This window comes from Protobothrops mucrosquamatus, unplaced genomic scaffold (assembly GCF_001527695.2).
Source record: "Protobothrops mucrosquamatus isolate PMUCROS unplaced genomic scaffold, P.Mucros_1.0 scaffold479, whole genome shotgun sequence".
Taxonomy (NCBI): domain Eukaryota; kingdom Metazoa; phylum Chordata; class Lepidosauria; order Squamata; family Viperidae; genus Protobothrops; species Protobothrops mucrosquamatus.
The window spans coordinates 328,191-348,425 of record NW_015386799.1 but is presented as its reverse complement, the minus strand read 5'-3'; the positions used below and the strand labels follow the sequence as shown (position 1 = coordinate 348,425).

At 36.4% G+C, this 20,235-nt stretch overlaps 1 protein-coding gene across 1 annotated transcript in view; it reads left to right on the top strand.

Moving 5' to 3' along the window:
* SLC25A16 (solute carrier family 25 member 16) overlaps positions 1-14,367 on the top strand; it is a 26,043-nt gene extending 11,676 nt beyond the window's left edge. Inside the window, exons 3-9 of the mRNA XM_015816662.1 lie at positions 1,534-1,667; positions 2,699-2,762; positions 5,047-5,168; positions 7,118-7,184; positions 8,930-9,092; positions 10,907-10,975; positions 13,008-14,367. Coding sequence (XP_015672148.1) covers positions 1,534-1,667; positions 2,699-2,762; positions 5,047-5,168; positions 7,118-7,184; positions 8,930-9,092; positions 10,907-10,975; positions 13,008-13,164 — 776 coding nt within the window. The 3' untranslated portion in view covers positions 13,165-14,367. The remainder of the gene's footprint in view (positions 1-1,533; positions 1,668-2,698; positions 2,763-5,046; positions 5,169-7,117; positions 7,185-8,929; positions 9,093-10,906; positions 10,976-13,007) is intronic.
* Positions 14,368-20,235: the final 5,868 nt, after the last annotated feature.

Here is a 20,235-nt window from a genome sequence, read left to right as displayed (position 1 = left end):
CCCTTTCTGCTATTGCATCCACATAGTCAGCCAAACCTTTAAAAGCAGTTGCTACATTCGCACAATAATCATCCTGCTTCTGTGCTAGATCTTGCTGTTGTTGTGATAAATCCAGTTGTTGCTGCGATAATTGATCAAATCTATTTTGCATTTTAACATCCATCTCTTGAAACATCTCGGTCATTTGCTTAATAGTTGCGGCCATCAAATCCTGCAGCTCTTTGCCGGAAGGCGGTGGGGACGAAGAAGATGGAGGGTGTGACGAGTGAGAAGTTTTTGAAGTTGGCTGAGGTGTCTGGGTCATCGGAGATGTATATTTTACAATCGAAGGCACAGTTTTTTTCGAAGCCATCTTTGCAATAAAATCCAATTTGTTAAAAAGTCTTATAAGCAATTCATCCAAAACGGATAATGCGCCAGTTAAAAGTAGCAAAAGTTCAAAGCGGAAATCACTTTCACTTCTTGCTAAAAAGTATCAAGCCATCGCCATTTTAAGTTCACTTTCCCTTAATCCAACTCAAATATAGGGAAGAGCATATTATCCAAGTTAGAGTATAGTCCAAAAAATACAAAACAGACTTCCAGGGTCGGTTCGTCTGCTTACAAGGCAAACTCACTGTTAACTTTAAGTTGCAGCGGTGGCGGCGGCTTCTAGCTTCGCTACGGCGAAGGCGTCCTGAATCGCGGAGAAGCCCGGGGCTCCGGAGGAGTTCTCACCTACATCGTCCACAAGGGACGACTCGGGAACTCAACTCCTACCTCGGGCAGCTCACCTATCCCCCTAAGCCAGTGGTTCTCAACCTTTTTAATGCCGCGACCCCAACCGATCGTAAGTCGAGGACTACCCAACCGGTCGTAAGTCGAGGACTTTCCCTGCCCGGGAGCGCCACGCATGCGTGGTCGCGACCCATAGGTTGAGAACTGCTGCCCTAAGCCCAGGGGAAAGGTATCAGGCCGTTTGACAGCTGATGCAGGCTGTCAAAACGGCTTTTACGCGGAAACAGGCGGGAGCAGCAAACAGCTGCGTCCAGCGAAGTCGCCTGCCACCGGAAGTCCCCATTTTGCATTTTCTTTTATTCCATACGTACCTCAGATTTATTAAACATACAAGCAGCAGAAGATTAAAATATACTGTACCAGTTTTAACTGTGATAGAAAGATGTTAAGTTTTTCCCAGCACCTACACTTTTCACGTACTGACATGTACTGGTTTTGAAATACAGGTCATTATACGACATCATATATCATTATTCTTTTTACAATGCATTTTATCATGCTTCAGCAGAGTGTTTAATATTCTTCATTATTTATGTACATTGCTCAAAAGTTGGGCTATATATGCCGTATGGCAAGACTTGAAATACCTGGTAATCCTGTAATTGTTTTAAATACCTGTATTTGCGCCATAGTCACATATAACAAACTTACAGTTTTGACAGCAGAGTTTTCTAGATTTATAGAATAGTTCTGTGAACAATTTAAAATGCTGAGATGAAAATGGTAACACGTTAGTCTGCTTTGTAACGCTGGCAGGTGTGATTTCTACACTATGTGCTGTGCCGAAGAAGGAAGGCTTCTTAGGATACTATAGAGGAAACGGAGCAATGATGATTCGAATCTTTCCATACGGTGCAATTCAGTTTACAGCATTTGGTCAGTATAAAAAGGTAAGTAACCCGTGTCTTGTTGTTTCATCTATGTGGTATAAAGTGGTTTCAAACTTTAAAATTTGACATTATATATCATTATAACCTTTTTTGACAGAATTAAGCAGCCAGATTCTTTATGCACGTGGGAAGGAAAATGCCAGTGCTTTTGCTGCTAAAAAAGATTTTAAAACTGTATAATTAATCTAAATACTTGTAAATACATCTTTTTGTATTTGTAGGTTCTATGTGATTTACCGAGAGTTCTATCTTGCTGAATTCTATTAAAACAAAGGAAGAATAGCGGAGCAATGATTATGGGTTTATTTAGATAGGAACATTCTTCCACAGAAAATGATGTACTTGACAGTGGGCCAACTCTGTTTCATTAATTCTGTGGGAGGATATTCCAGGACTCCTTGTTTTCAGCTGACATCCTAGCTCAGAGTCACAACTTTTAGTGTGGAGGGACAGAAGACTAATGCTTTCCACAGTACCTTTGTTTTCAAGAAGAAAACCCAAGAGCAAACTCCTATACTGTCTTGAAATAAGTCATGATTTCTTGACTCGTATTTGTGTATCAGGAGAGAACAATCTTTTGAGGTTGAGGGCCTCACAGAGTTTTTAAGTGGCGTTATTCCAGAAAACAGCAGGAGAGGCAGCACAAAAACGATCAGATTTTATTTCATCTGCTTTTAACTTTCATTGACATGAAATGAAGTCACTATGATTTATTTCCAGTAATGCATTTATGTGTCATGCATTTAATAACCACTCATATTGAAGCTTACTTTCAGATGTTTCTAAGACTAAGCCATAATATGTTCTGTTACTGGTTTGTTAGTGTATAATCATGATTTATTATTTAACATTGTATATAGGACCTTTACTTACTTTTCCGTAAAATCATGTCTTAGAGCAGTTAACACAAAGAACGTTGGGTTTAGTGTGATTATTTAAAAAATTGTTATGGCATATGGTGAAGAGTAATGAACTTTTATCTTTGGTATGTTAAGAGTTTTTTCCACACTTCAAATGTAATCATTTTGTAGGTGATAAAGAACAGGCTTGGCATTTCGAGTCATATTCATCGGTTAATGGCTGGATCCTTAGCAGGTATTCCTCTTCATTCTCTTTTTTCCCCCTCAGTGTATATGTATCCTTTTCTATAATGTCTACAATTGTGGTCTTTAATTAATTAAATCCCAGCCTTAAAGTTGGTTTTAATCAGATAAAAAGTAAAAAAGATCTCCAGAAACAACCTTGTAAAAGATTTTGAAGACCGATACTAGGGCTTGAGAGTTTCTGGTTTCTTTCCATTTGCTACAGCTAGGTGGGGGACAGGTATTTTTCAAGTTATGACTAATTTATTGACCGTTCAAACTTAGGATGCTGTAGAATGAATGGCACCTAATGACCGGTCCTCAAAATTCTGGCTGTCGCACATCCCTGTGGTCATGTGATTGCAATTAACCACCTGGTGGTTATGATGGTTGCGGTGTCCCACGGTCACCTGAACACCAGACCTTCCTTGTTAGCTTCTCACATGCAAATCCATTGGGAAGCTGACAGGGATGGATGCACGTCATTCCTACAAGTTGCTCCCACTGCTTTTCTCTCAAGGAGCTTTGCTTTGGAGCATAAGATCCAGGGATCTAATACTCTGTAGCACCTCTTGCTTGCCCATGCTCCATAGGGTGTGTGGCCCACAGTACCCCTCTGCCCTCCAGCTCTCTGTAGCGCCTGCCCATGGCACCAACACACTCCCCCCCCGCACTCCTTGCCTGGGACTGTTCAGATTGTTATTGATAAGAGATGTGATCACTTGATGTTGTGCTGTACGACTGCATTGATTAACAATGGGAGTTCTGGTCCCAATTGCTGTCATAACTTGAGGACTACTAGTAGTTTATCAAAAATGAAATGGTTTTCATTAGTGGCTACTTGCACTCTTTTGGAAGCTCAAAGAACAAAACAACTGAGTTAAGATTTTCATGTTCTAATCAGATAAATTGCATTTACTTAAGCAGATTTCACCTATGATTACTATAGCTACTAAAATGATCAAACTAGATTCCTGGTTTGATTGTTTAAAAAGATAGTGCTCACGATACGTGCCTGTGCCACGTTGTTAGTGTGTTGGATGAAGTAATACTTCTTTTATTCTAAGCTTGTGTATCAAGTAATGTATTTAGTCAGTACACAAATTCTTTTATTAAAAGTGAGAAATGTCTCTACATTATTCATAGATATTGGTGTGAACATTTTTCAGATGAACCACATACATTGTGATTATACTTCCATACTTTGGATGGAAATTGTTGGCCATGTGAAAATCTAGCACAAAAGAATGGTTTTATGAAATGTTAAGAGTGCTTTTGCTTATTGAAGTGTATAGAAAAGAAATAAGAAAATAAGCAAGAGGGGGGAAGAAATGGAAGCTATTGCAAAAGAAAGTTTAATTGCCAATACCTCAGGTACTGACCTAATAAAGTGATGACAGAATATATCTAGAACAAATGGTAAATACCATGCCACATAATAAATATGTGGAATGTCTCCATATTTATAGGAATAGTGTAAGAACAAATGAGCACAAAGTGTTGTATGGCGAATGAAAAATCCATTCAAATACCTTTCTACCTTCTGTGATGAATTTGATCTGTGGTGCTAATATAATTTTGCACTTTAAGGGAATTGAGAAATGTTGGAAATAAGATTTCTAAGTGCTTGCAAGACCAAACATAGATCACAGAAGGCACTGAGTTTAAGAATAATCTGAGGAAAGTGCCTTGAAAAGTCTATTGTGATGCGTCTGTTGGGATTGGCAAAGGTAAAACTTTATGGTGCGAACTTTCAACTTTGGATTTCCTGTGCCTTGTGTAATTCAAATCTGAGCAGTAACGCTCCATTGGTAGATAATTGCCTTTCAGTTTCCTTTAAGGAAATAAAAAGGTTGAAGCAGAGGGGGGAAAGCTGAATTTCAATTATTTAAAACATAAGCTTCTCATCCCCCATCACTTTCTAAAGGCATTTCAAGAATAAAAGAATTTAAGCTTTCCAAATGCAAAATAGAAAAAGGTACCAAACACTTATTCCCCACATCATTATGCTTGCTTTTTTTTTTTTTTTTAAAGTATGTTTAAGGAAGAACACTTTAAAAATTACCATCCTTTTGTAGGTTACTGATTTCAGCAACATGGAGTGTAATTTTTGCAAGCAATCTAAATCACCTGTTCCTTCAAGGTTTTATATACTATCCATATAGATTGGCCACTTAATTTTAATGTATTGCTTCCATCATTCTTATGCCTATAATAAATAGAGGTAAAATCAATTTTCTAAAGTCTTTTAGACTTGGGTGTATGCTGATTTTTTAATTATTATTAATTTTTGGAAGGTATAACAGCAGTGATCTGTACATACCCCCTTGATATGGTGAGAGCACGGCTGGCATTCCAAGTAAAAGGGGATCATAAGTACAGGGGAATTATTCATGCATTCAAGACCATTTACACCAAGGTAATTGTCTTTGCTTTTCTTCAGCATTATGGCTTTACAAATACCTATTTATATTCTGTAATAGTTCTCAGCAGAAAATTGAAAACTGAGCAAGAAAAATGAATTTGCAAGCTCAGTGTATTTATAAGGGTAGCAAATAAGAATAATAAAGCTGCTCCTCTGTTTTAATGCAGGGGTCTTCAAACTTGGCCCTTTTATGACTTGTGGACTTCAACTCCCAGAATTCCTTAGCCAGGCACGCTGGCTGAGGAATTCTGGGAATTGAAGTCCACAACTCATAAAAGGGTGAAGTTTGAAGACCCCTGGTTTAATGTTTCCCAATTGGTGGTCTATGAGCACATGATGAAATGTGTATATTTTTAATGAAAGGAAAACATTGTCTGACTAAACCAAATCAAAGAAGTTCTTATTTTTTTTTATCAATTACCTATGCTATTTACAGAATTTACAAAATAAAGCAGTAATACCTAGTTCAAAGAATCAGTTGGAAAAACAGCATATGGCAAATCAAGTAAAAGAATGCAATGGTGAAAATTGCATTGCTCTGAAACAGGGGTCTTCAAACTTGGCCCTTTTATGCCTTGTGGACTTCAACTCCCAGAATTCCTCAGCCAGGCACACTGGAAGAAAGTTAAAAAATTAGGAGCACAAGTGGTGTTTTCATCTATACTTCCAACAAAGGCCAACATCCAATGAGGGAGCAAAGGATTTTAGAAACAAACCATTGACTTAAAAACTGGTGTCGTCAACAGAACTTCAGCTTCCTAGACTATGGTCTCCATTACCTACATGAAGGGCTACTGGAAATGGATGGACTGCACCTCACAAGAACTGGAAACAATACATTCAGAAAACGACTGGCTCATCTTATCAAAAGGGCTTTAAGCTAAAATTAAGGAGGGAGGGGGGCCAATCTTCCTGACATATAGAACCTAATTCCAAGCAAAAACCACTAGATAACCAATCACAGGAGGAAGGGAGTAAAGAGTAAAAGAAAAAAAATGAAATAGAAAGTGATGGAAACGATGTAAATCCCAGTTACAGAATAAGAGATATAAGAAACATACCCAAGACCAATAAAGGACTCAAATGTCTATACACTAACTCTCCAAGTTTAGGGAACAAACAGGGTGAACTTGAAGCACTAGTACATGAAGGCAGCTATTATATAATTGCCATTACTGAAACTTGGTGGGATGAAACTCATGAATGTACTGGAATGTATTGATGGAAGGATATAAACTATTCAAAGGAAGCAGCCCTAACAAATCAGATGGAGTTGCATTATATATAAAAGATCACTACATCTCTACAGAAATACACAAAACCAAGATGAAAACCTCTTAGAATCCATATGGATCAATATAAAAGGGGGGGAAATGACATTGTTATAGGCGTATACTATAGACCACCCAACCAAGCAGAAGAAATAGAGGAACTCTTTGCTAATCAATTAACAAATGTATGTAGGAAACATACCACAGTAGTAATGGGAAACATTAACTACAACTGAGAGGCAAACTCTGCAGCAAATGGGAGATCGAACAGATTCCCAACCGACTTAGCTGACAACTTTGTCATCTAAAAGGTAGAGGAGGGAACTACAGGAAAACTATACTGGACCTAATTCTTACTGAGAAAAAGCCATAGAGGGAGTTGAAGTTGCCGGAACCTTGGGCGAGAGTGACCACATCATACTAGAATTCAATACAATGCAAACACAAGCAATAGAATATAATCCAACCAGTGTCTTAAACTTTAAAAGAGCTGATTTTAACAAGTTGCATTGTAGGACATCTCTTTCAAATAATTTGCATAGCCCTGGAATATAGTATATGAATATATGAAAATTACAGCATTCTTTTCAAAACTTCCCTGTACTCATATGTGCAATTCTCCTAAATTTATTTATTTTTCTGTTTTCTTGCTGTTGTTGGCTTTTGCCAAAGGAAGGTGGTATGCAAGGATTTTATCGTGGACTTCTGCCAACAATAGTCGGAATGGCTCCATATGCGGGTGAGTACAACTTGAACATGATTGTTTTTTGGTGAACCTCTTTAGGTTTAATTTTGATTTGAAAACTCTTTTCTTTGCTTCCTTTAATATAAAAAAAATACTTTTTGCACATGAACAATTAAAAAAAGAAACGGCTAGAAATGAAGTTTGGTCATAGTGCATGATGATTTACCTTTCTGTTGTCTTTTCCAACGTTTCTAGAAGAATCTGTTGGAGGTGCTCTCAATTCCGGCAGTTCAATAAATTCAAAGTCATCTACTGTTGATTTGATTTGTACTGTTGACTCTAACTGCAGATGTCTGTATTTAAAAAAATGAAAATAGAAGTGACATTTAACATAACATGATTTTTTAGCAATACTCTTGACTTACTTATCCTTACTGAAGACATCAGTTTCTGCAGTATGTGATGATGTCACAATGGTGCTCTCTATAGTGTCATCATTGCAGTTGCCTCCACTATATACTTATGTCCCAATATCTGCATAAATAAGTAAATCACAGCATTTAAGTGATAAAGTGATATAAGTTATTTGCTTTTTGAGATCCATGATTCTAGATATTTATAGGCCTAATCTCTTTGCCTAAGTAATGCAATTCTGATATATTATGTGGATCTTTGGTCAAAAATTCTTTAATCTTGACTATGACTTCTAAATATTTCCGCGTCTCCTTTCTCCCTCCCCTAATGGGGAAGATTCTGTCTAATCTAAAGGATAGACTGAAAAGGGCTGAGAACTATATAATTTTTTTTCTTTTTTCTTTTCTTAAAGGATATCAATTTCCTTTTTTTTAAATGCATGTGGACATAGTCTTCAGAATTCCCACAACACGATGGCTTGGGTTGTTCCTAGTTGGATTTTTTGTCAGTTGCAATAAAAGTCACAACCCAAATCTAATAAACAAAATGTTGATTTTCATTTAAGTTCTAACTCTGTATATGTTTTAATTAGTTTAAATGTTGAAATTCTGGTTTGGGATTGCATTTTGAACCCGTTATGATTGAGGGATGTAGATATGTTCTTTTTTCAACTTCGCTAATAACTCATTAAATCCCAGAGGTTTAGCCCAATTAAATCCCACTAAGTTGTGTAATGCTTTCAGTATTTCTGTAAGCATCTTAAGTCCTCTTGGTTTACTGTTGCTTAGATTATTCTGTTTCTTTGGCTTTAATCATAAATGCTGTTTCAAATTGTTTTTGTTTTTTAAAAACTTTCATTTTTATTGCAGCCACATTTTAGTACTCTGTGGATCAGAAGTTTCTTTATTGTAAGAACGTAATGTCCAAGATAATGGTAAAGACAAGGACAATATTATGTAAAGAAAGAGAATTACTGTAACACAGGAGCTTTTTTAAAAGGATTCTTTTCAAAGGGATTTTTTTTTTCTGATTACTTTCCAATATAGGGCACAGTGCATTCATTTGTGAGGATTGTTAGGTCTTTCTGGCAATCTGTAACATTCAAGTAATTTTGTTGCCCATGTACCAGAATATATCAAGACTGTCTGCTCTAAGTGATCAACAAAAATGACGTCTGAAAAAATGGAGACAATGTCATGGTATATTTGATGATCAAACTAAAATTTAGCCCTTAAAATTAATGGCTATATAATGGAACAGAGCTTGGCACATGCACTACTGTTAGATTTAAATAAGCTCATTCTTTGGCTGAATTGTGCCTATAACATCTGTGCAGTTTGTTGTTGAGGTAACGTTTCCATTAAAGATAAATTTTTTCCTTTCAGGTTTCTCATTTTTTACCTTTGGTACCTTAAAGAGTGTGGGACTTGCTCAAGCGCCTACCCTGCTCGGGAGGCCTTGCTTAGATAATCCTGATGTCTTAGTTTTGAAAACTCATGTAAATTTGCTGTGTGGTGGCATAGCTGGAGCCATAGCACAAACAATATCGTAAGTTATTCTAGTATTTTACTGCACTTACTGAAGAAATGTTAGGATAGCTTGCGTTAGGAATTTTATTTCCTTCCACCTTTAGAAATCATGAAATATAACATCATTTAAATTTCCGTCTGCAAAGAAAGCTCACCGTACATGCTAAAAAAAACAAAACTAGCAGCATTCCAAAGCAAGACAATTTTTCATTTTCTGTCTTCAGTATTCTCAGTTCTGCCCTGGAGCCATTTCCTCTAAAATCAGTTGAAGGGATACATTTGCTTATGTGTAACAAAGCCTCCAATCTGCTGTTTTCCTTGTCAGTTAATATGAGGTTTGTGTGTAAATAAACTATTACTCCAGATGCTGTTCGAAAAATTGTAGCTTTAATATAGCTACAGTGCAAAATAGGGTTGCATAATAAATTGGCAGAGAATACTTGAATGCCACCAGAGCGCCAAGGATTACACTAGAAAGCTATGGTAAAAAATACATATTTATCATAATGATAATTTAACATGGTCTGAATTACATAAAAGTATTGGAGGAAGATATATAGTGCATATTGTGCCAACTCAGTTATATACTTTGGCTCTTCTCTGCTAAAGCTAGCATGGCTACATACTTTTTCTCATTTCGTAAAACAACAAGAATGAGGCAAGATAAATTGAAAAATGAAATTTAATGACCAGCTCTCACCACCTGTTGAGGCTCATGATTGAGCAGAAGTAGAAATAGATTAAACATTTAAGAAAAAAGATCATAGCTGAAAACAAGTTACTTCTCTTTCATGCAGCTTTAGTATGTAACCTCCATTTTTTCTTTGTTTTCAAATTTAAACAATTGAATTTGCACTTGGTAGCTGGGTTAAACGTGTTTATAATTCTTTCAAATACCTAAGTTTAATGTTCTGCTGATATCAGTGAAAAGGATACAAACATGTCTTTTAACTGTTATTGAAATCAAAGGAACTGAAATGCTTTTTTGGTTTCTGGGTTGTGATCTTTTGGGGTTTACTTCAACCAATTCATACAATTTTGGGGGTTAGTGGCATCCATCTAGAATTAATATAGCTACTATGTCATTCTTACATGATAGCCAAATTTTACAAAAAAAAATTGGGCTGTTGTATAAAATCTCTTAAGGGTTAAAGTTTTTCATTTTCTTTACCATTTTTTAAAATTTAAAGTTTCATATGGTGATCCTGCCTGAAGAAATTATTCCTGGCAATTCAGATACGGAGCCTAGTACCTGGTTTTCCAATGTTAAACCTTATGTATTCTGAAACTGTCACAAAATAAAACATGTGCTAAAGCATATGATTGATTTTGAATACAGTGAGCATAACTCTTTTCTAAAATCTTATGCTAAAAGCCTTAGCATTTTTTTTATTTTATGGATTCTCCTAATTCATTTGTTTTCAATTACAGTTTGGTATTCTGTCCATTATGACTTTAGCACTGCTTTTGGTAGAAATGTGAGATAGATGTTTAATAAAAATGAAATAATTGGGATTGCTTTTCTCATTAAGCAACTGTGATAAAAATAGTTTCATTGTTCTCCAGCGAGTTATATTCTTAATATGCAGAAAGATACAATCTGAAATATTTCAGCATGGCTGTTAAAAAAAAAAAAGTAAAAACAAGTGTTGGGTACTAGGCTTTGGCATAGAATTTCTGCTGCCAAAGTCAGCTCCTAATTTGACCCAATATAAGGCAGCTTTGTATTTTCCACATGTTCCTTATGTAAATGTCTTTTAATTATTATTTTGTAGTGCGAATAGTTGCACTGTGATAACTGCAATTAAAGAAAATGCTTTTTTCCTTCCCCAGATACCCTCTAGATGTCACTCGTAGACGAATGCAGTTGGGAGCCATACTTCCCGATTCTGAAAAATGTTGGTAGGTTTCATCTCTGGAACCAAATATATGCCTGCAGTAATAGCTATCTACTGTATCATATTGGCTCTAAAACATTAACGATGTCTTTTTGTTCTTTGGTTCACATGTATATAACTAGCAAGGTAAGCATAGCATTTAAAGCTTCATAGTAAGCTATAGCTTCAAAGTAAGAGGAATGCATTTAAGTTCAAAATCTATGTCTAGTAGGTCAGGTTCCTTTTAGTTGTTATTTTTGAGATACAGATAGAGGATTTCATCTGACATAAGTTGCAATATTAAGCTGACACTGGCATTAGCCATCTTTGGAGTGAAGTTAGATTGGGAATGTTGAGATTGTGTAATGTGTGCGCTCATAAAGTGGCTGTCACAGTAGCATTGTCAACCACAATACTCCTTTCTGTCAGAAGTTAAATTGTAGCTCCTTCTCCCAAAATCTCTGTTGACCCTATGAGTCTCTTCTGGGCCTAAAAGCATGGATGCAAATAAATATGAGCTCAAAGCATAAACAGGCAGAAAAAAACAGATGAGGCTGTGAGCATTGGTACTTACTGTCATCAGGCTACTTTTCCCCGATAAAGGGATGAAGGGATATTATTTCAGTATGTGGGCACACAAATGTCAACAGACCACATTGCATATTAATACCAGGCAGCCTTAATTTCACATTTTATGCAGAGTTAAAATGTAGGTGTCCCACGGGCAGCCTACTTGTAGGCTGATTGCCTCAAATGGTTTATTTTATTAGGAGAAGAATGTTTTAATGGTCAGTGATTATATAATCTCAGTTGAACAAGTAATAAAACAGTAAAAACAATGAGAACATAAATTTAAAAAGCATGCAAAATGTCAAAGAATTAATTACATTGGAACAATGGGAATAGTTATGAAAAATGTAATTTATTCCAAGCTACAATTTGAGGGAAGATTGATATAAAATATTTTACGGATGGTATATAATTCTGTCAGTTATTAACAAGATAAACAAATTGGAAGCTAATTTAAAAACATCGTGAAATGATTTAAACAAATATAAGCAATAATGGTCAATGTTTCAATAAAAGGAGAAATATTTAAGTAATGATTAGTGGCTAAGAACAATAGAAAGGAAGTGAAAAATGAGCTACTGAAAACTACTCCTTTAAGATTTTTTAAAATAATGTCATTTAATTTGTTTCAGTATTTCAGCTTTTTGTAGTTATTATTTTTGTAATCAGGTTGAAGCATGTAAAGTGACCTTATATTTGTAATAAAGTCTCATCTACAAAGAAAAAACTTATAAATGCAGAATTGCAAAAACCAAATAGGGCAAAATATTCTATTTTTTCCAAGTTCTGCAGGCAAGGAAACAAAACATTCTAAGGAATTAAATTCCTTCTAAGGAATTAAATCCTTCTGTAAAATATACCCTAAAATCCATAGAAATGACATAGTGTAAAAGAAAATGAGCCTTCAGTTCATTAGCATCTCTGCCATATGGAGAAAGCTAAACTATAAACAAGTTTTCTTGAAATTTCTTTCCGAAGTGACAACAGATAAGATTCCAAAATATGGCATTTATTCTATATTTTGGCACCATGTTCATTTAAATGTCTTGCCTCAAGACTGTGCATCTCTTGGAAGTCTACCTATTATAATGTACAATTAGAATTGCAACAGACTGCAATCTCTCACTTCAAAAATGTTTCTACTCACATCAGTGAGCTTGTGTAAAGATTTTCCTGTGAACTGAGCTTCGTATTCATTAGTCTGGAATTTGGATTTTCAGATAATAGAATCAAAAATCTTGATTTTGGGCTGTATTTTCTTTTTTATGTAAAGAAACATTTTGCAAAATAATTAAATCTCATTAGCAATAATTTAGCATTACCCTTGTATGATAAAATTGCCTCTGCCCTCTATCTGAATAAAAGTAGGGGGACCTCTATATTTTCCCATTAGGTAAGGCAAAAGTCCCTGCTTTTTAAAATGTTATTTGAAGTAAAGTGTTGGAAAATCTCTTGTTTTACAAAGACTTACTCTGTTCTCTTTCTAGTACAATGGTCCAAACATTGAAATATGTTTATGGAAACCATGGAATACGAAGGGGATTATACCGTGGATTATCATTGAATTACATCCGTTGTATTCCTTCTCAAGCCGTTGCCTTCACCACTTACGAATTTATGAGGCAGTTTTTACACCTCAATTAAAGACTGCTGATTTTTTTCCCCAGTTTATAATAGATTGAACAGTAAGTTTCAGAATATATTTGAGAAATCACTCAAGCATTTAAAGTGCTTTCTTTAATATATGAAAATACAGCAAAAAAATTGAAGGAGTTCAACAAAACTTGGCAAAGTTTACTCTGTATGTATTTTGCGAGAATGTATATGGTATTCTTAACTGAAATCTATATGTTTGTGTCCAACTTTAAGAATTTGATCACTTTTTTAAATTAAGGAAACTTTTTTTTAGGAGATGTCAATATGCCTTAGCTAAAATATACTGTAAGTTGTAGGCACACTTCAAATTACATTCCATGTAATTGAATTGAAAATGTTTATTTGCTAATGTGGTTAGGGATGATGTATCATTCAGTGCTGTAGAAACTCAATTCAGAGCCTGCTTTTGAGAGCCCATTCATGGATTAGTATATTGGGTAACTACTTTCAGATTTTTGTAATAGAAAATAGCTCATACTCTTATCTATGATACATTGTTCCTTAACTAGAATGAAAAGTGGTGCTTAGGTTCTTACATAATTTAGTTTAGCCCTGTTAATTATTGGATGTTTTTCCTCTGAATCATGCTGTATTATAAATAGCTTTTGAACTTCTCTCAAAGTTGAAGTAGATGGGTGAATGGGTGGGCTTATAACACAAATACACATTGAAACATATAGCATTCTGAAATTAAGTGTAATCCTTTTGATAGAATCTCTGATAATGCTCTCAATCCATTTTCAGTTTGCCCCCCTACATTTGAAAAAACAGTACAGAAAAAATTAAAATGATCCCTGGATATTAGTACTTGAGATTTTCAATAACGCTAAAATGAATATTGTACACGTCTTCTCAGCCTAACCTTCCATATTTTATAAATGAAATTATTGAGAAACTCATTTTAAAAAGAAAATTGTTTGACTTCACAAAGAAACTGTTTGGATTTCATTTACAAAGTTCAACTGAAATTAAAAAATAAAGATAAGCAGAAGACACACTGCTCCCATGCTGTGAGCATGTGGGACACCGCTGAAAGTTTTTGCAACTTTATAGCATTAGATAAAATACTTATATAAATAAATTAGGGTATATGTCTTTTGGGGTCTTTAGGTTGGCCAGATAAAATAGTGTTTCTGCCTGAATTGCACATGGATCAAGATGCACATCTGTCTACAAGAGAGAAGATAATTAAAACAAAAACCAAAGAAATAATGCTAAAAGTCTACTGCAGTGTTTCTCAACCTTGACCATTTTAAGGCATGTGGACTTCAACTCCCAAGGCTGTGGAATTCTGGGAGTTGAAGTCCACATGCCTTAAAATGGTCAAGGTTGAGAAAAACTGGCTACTGTCCTAAAACAGTTTTCAAGCAGGAATTACAATTCATTTGCTTTGCACCCAGTTTTCAGTATCTGCATAAATGCAGCTTGTAAGTAGATAGTTCATTCTGTTTGTTACCTTTGAGTGATTTATGTGTGACTTTACAACTTCTCTGATTGGGGCTTGTGTTGTTATTAATACCTTGCTCTTTCCTTTTTAAACGAGCCTGCCACAAGAATGAAACTTGAGCATTTTTGACAAGTTCTTTTCAAATTATACTGTGATGATGAATTGCAAGTTGACAGCCCACATCTGGATGTCGTTATTTCATTTCCAGGGGAACTTGCTCGTATTAGTAATTAATCCTACCCTTTTTTTGCCTGGATGATGTATAGATAAATTGTTTTCCTGAACTAGCCTACTTCTTCATGAGACTCTTCATTCCTCCTATTTTATTTTCCTCTTGCCCATAGTGAATTGAGAATGTCTTTTAAGGATTTATTTGATCCATGGACTTTATATAAGTAGAAATCTGATGATCACCCTTAAAATTGTAAAATTACATCCCTTCCCAAAATTTTAATATAAAGCAATTTTATTTATTTATTGTAAATAGTATATATTGATTATGAACTGAAAATGGCTATGTTACCAAAAAGTAGTAGCTGTAAACTGGGTATTACTCATGGCCTGTACCTAGGACATATAATCTTAAATTCTGTGGTTTGACTTGAATGAAAATTGAAGATATATACCTTTAAATATGTAATTTGATATATTTCTGGGCAGAAACATGTACCTATTTTTTTAATAAAATAAACTTGAATAACAATATGACTGAACATCGCAAGCATATAAATATATGTATTTAGAATTACAGTTTTCCCTTTTGTGCAGATTTAAGATACTGGTGAATGATAAACGGGATTGGAGTTAAATGTTGGTCTTCCTGGGCAATTTTTAGATGCTGATATACAGTTCTGTAACTTCTGAATGTCTGCTGCAATTTGGAAGGGTAGCTCTTTGAAAGTAGCACTCAAAGTGCAATACAGCAGGGGTCCCCAACCCCAGGGTCACGGCTGCAGCCTGCTACTGTGCTGCGGCCCCTTGGTAACTGGGCCGCTGAAGTGGTGGGTGAGCTTGCAAAACTTCATTTGTGTATGTGCGTGATTTAGATGGCACGTGTGAAACCATTCCCCCCCACCTCTGAAATCACTGAAGCCACCGCTGCCAGTCCATAGAACCAAAAAGATTGGGGACCCCTGCAATAAAGTAACACCTTTATTGCCTAGAAGTGACTGAGTGGGGCCGATTTATAAATAGAAATTGAATTGCAGTATCTTTGTCATTTATATTATTGCCATTTAGTCAATAGAAATGTTTCCAAGAAATTGCTGCAGTGTATATATGTAACAATCTTACTTCAGGAAAAGTAAAATTTCCCTTCAATTTGATGGGATTGTAAATCATTTTTGGCAACAGGCAAAGTGGCTTGCTATTGCCTACTTCCAATGCGCTAACAACTTTCCAGTCTAGCACACAGCTTGGCATTACCTAGTAGTCTCCTGTTTATCAACCTGATTGTACTTAGCTTTTTTTGCTACTGGCTCTGTGGCTTACAAAGATTCTTGGTTAGTCTTCTGAGCATGAAGTTGATCTTGTTCATATATTCATCCTTGAGACTCTGCAGAACTTTGGATTTAAAGAGGGTTTAATTCTCCCTCTCAATAATGCCTTAAAGTATTGTCTTTTCTCAGCCAGCTGCAGCATGGTCCTAGGGGTACATGTGATTAGAGGTGCTTACTGTAAGTACATCCCTACACATTTGAAGCATCCTTTTCCTTTCACACCCAAAACAATGAGGAACCTTTCTTTCCAACCCATTTAGAAATGCTTAATTGCAGCTTGCTCTGCCATGTGGATGAGTAGGTAAAAAAAGTGATGCTCTCAAACCAAGCTTGATTGCGGGTGATAAAACCACACCGTTTTCTTGACAGCAGTGTAGAATTGTTTTGCTATTGTTTTGGAGGACCTATTCTGGGGCAGAGTTTACTGCAATCCTTGTAAGCTTCTTGCAGATTCTTGAGTAGGTGGAAGTACTTTTATTGAAATTACTTGCCTCTGGGATTTTCAGAAATTTTAAAGTCACAGAGAAAAGGAGTATGTGTGCTAAAAATGGAACCCTTTACAGATCTTAGTTAACTATGCAATTTTAAGAGCATGCAGTGCAGTATATGTAAATTTGATTTACCATACAATTATCCTAGCCCCTTCTTTAAATTTATATTTAAATTTAAAATAAAATTATTTAGATAATTCCTAACAATTTTTTTTTAAATTCAATGTGGGAGAAGGGGAAAAAAAATCCAGGAAAGATATGTACTTTAATGTTTTCCCCTCAACCTTCAAATTTCTACATTCCTCCTATTTTCAGTTATTAGTGAACCTCAAGTAAGGAATACTTAAGGAATGAATAAAACTGATTCTGCTAAATTTGATAATTTTACTCAGAACAATAAAAAGCTGGCATTAGCATTAATTCAAATAAAGTACTGCTTACAAATACTGCCACATCAGAAAAGAATAGATCTAAGGCATTTTTTTTTAAAAAAATGAGAGGTCATTCAATCTTCCTCCCTGCTCAGTGCATGATCCATTTAAGTATCCCTGATAGCCTCTATTTCAGTGATGGCAAACCTTTTAGAGACCAAGTGCCCAAAAACTGGCCCTGCCCCTACCTCGTCCCCCATCCCGCCTGTCCGGAGGGCCACTCACCGCCTGCAGGACCCGCCGTAGATCGCCCAGGCAGCCCAGCAGCGCCATGGCCACACCCTCTGCCCGCACCCCGCACAATCAACTGTGCGGGATGGGGCGTGAGGGCAGAGTCTTGTCTACGCTGCCTGGCTGCCATGTCCTTGGTTGTGCTGTTCCGTGTGGGCCATGCTCGGGGGCGACTCTCCAGGGGGGTTGCTGGTGAGGGTTGTGGGGGAAGGTGAGGCTGGGGCAATGGCATGTGTGCCCACAGAGAGGGCTCTGAGTGCCACCTCTGGCACGTGTGCCATAGGTTCACCACCACTGCTCTATTTGAAGGCCTCTAGCAAAGTGGAACTCACCATTTCATGTGCCAGCTTCTTCCAGTGGCTTATAGCTTGTTAAGTAGAAGATACATCTGATGAGGCTGCTTTGTATTTTCAGTCTTCTAATTCCTTTGCGGCAACATATGAACCCCTGTGATTTGCTTATGGCATCGCCTGATTGGAAACATACAAACCATAAGAAAACTCAATATTCCTGTCTTGGAGCCATAAATTTATGCCACAATAAGTGGGCCAGTATTTTAACTGTGAATCTGCAATTTTTTTAGGCTTGTAGTTCTGTTCATTGTTTAGGCTACAAAATATCAGTCTTTATTCAGTTCTGTTAATATAAAAATTAATGCAAAACTATTTTTTAAAAATTACAGTAGTTCTATGCAGTTCTAGTTTTCTATGCAGTAGTACACCTGTAATAGCTACCTTCTTATGGAAATTGCTTTCTAGATGTATTCACAATACATGGACACTGAATAAATGAATTAGTTCCGTTTTTCTAGTTCACAGTAACCCACTAAGTAGCTATCTATCCACTGCCAATCTATGACAAGACATGATGCTACCCTTTGGGGGCAATTCTAAGAAAGGGCCAAGTTTGTAGAAGTACAAGATATTCTTTACATCAATATTTCTCAGCCTTGGCCTTAAAGTGGATTCCCCAGCCAGCACTGGGAACTTAGGTCTACACATCTTTATTATGGCCACAGTCAAGAAACACTGTCCTACATCTTGTTTGATATAGTTTGAAAATGGATTTACAATTTCTCAGGAGTTAAATTCAACTGTTCCCAACTGTTTGGGACTTTCTGGATACCTGAAAAAAAATGCTTGGTCTGTTTATGTTCTGTGGAATTAGCTTCCTTTTGCTACAATGATTTGCTTATATAATTTATTGAATATAGCACGAGTGAGTGGATTTGTAATACTAAGCCATTTTTTTATATTAAATTTATTTGCTGCACAACTCATGATCAGACTCTGGGGACTTATAATAGAATAATAGCAAGAAACAATGGTTGGAAACTGATCAAGGAGAGAAGCAACCTGGATTTAAGGAGAAACTTCCTGACAGTGAGGACAATCAACCAGTGGAACAGCTTACCCACAGAAATCGTGGGTGCCCCAGCACTGGAGATCTTTAAGAAAAGACCTGTCTGAGATGGTGTAGGTTCTCCTGCTTAAGTGGGGGGCTGGAGTAGAAGACCTCCAAGGTCCCTTCCAGTTCTATTCTATTCTATATAAAAACCTTGAGGCCTCTGGGGGTCCTCAAAATCATTTGCCAGGTATTAAACATATTTGCAAACATTTAAAATGTCATTTTTTTCTACTGTTAATTTGTAAAAAAATATAGGTTTTCTTCATTAAAAATATTTGTTAATATCTAATTGATTTAATAGTTATTTTTACATGATTTACTAAATCTTACATTATGATTTAATATAGGCTGTATCCTGGAGCTCACTTAATAGATGTTAGTTTTACAAATGTATTTTAATTCTTTTAAATTTCATTTTATCATCTGTACTGGTTTATGACAATATACTGAATTGAATTGGATTCAATAAATCAATATTCTGTAAATGCATCAATCTTAATTTTTAATATAGTAAATATTGATAAATATAACCTATATGAACAAAATCTGTTTTGGATGCCTCCAGAATTTTTAAAAGTGGGAAGGGATCCTGAAAGCAAAATGTTTTAAGAAATACTGGCTTAGTGCATTGTGTGAATGAAGCCTTACCAACTTCGTGTATATATATACATGGCATATTGAAAAAAAACTACAGTATGTATACTAGTATCCCAATTTTTCCAAGAGGCTAAGCCAAGACCAAATAGACCACATTGCAGTGCTCTTTCCCTGGCTGTTTTCCCACCACCCACCATGGATAACCGAAGTAGCCCAATAGCCTGGTTCAAGGAAATTCAATATATTACATTAAATGTGCTGCACCACTCCAAGCTACTCTGGACAGCTTACAAATTGTTAAAAACATTATAAAGCAAGAAAGGAAGAGCAGAGCAGTGCTCCAAGTGTCCAACAGAAATACGAAGAGCAAATTGGGTGTAGCAGTAAAGGTGCCGGCCTAGAAACTGGAGACCACGCCTGCTGGGTCACTTAGGGCTAGTGCAGGGGTCTTCAAACTTGGCCCTTTTATGACTTGTGGACTTCAACTCCCAGAATTCCTCAGCCAGGCACGCTGGCTGAGGAATTCTGGGAGTTGAAGTCCACAAGTCATAAAAGGGCCAAGTTTGAAGACCCCCTGGGCTAGTGACTTCCCCAGCGCACAGGGTGGTGGTTGTGGGGAAAATGTATGTTTGCAGACCTGAATTATGATGTATGCTTGCAGACCTGAATTACTTATAAAGTAATAAAAGTGGGATAAAAATATAACAAAATAAATGGCCACAAACACTGCGGGATCCGCATCCTGTGACTTTCTTTACTATTTCCCCACCAGGCTTAATATTTCCATCCAAGAACTAAGCCTGAGCCACAGCTGGTTCGCGGCCCAGGCGGCCTTCCTGAACGAACCGGCGGGAAGGAAAGAGAAATTCGGGCCTGCCGGTCAAAGCCAATTTCCCTCAGCGGCGGGCGGGAACCCCTTCCGAGCAAGCGGCGGTCCCCGCCTAGAGGCAGCGAAC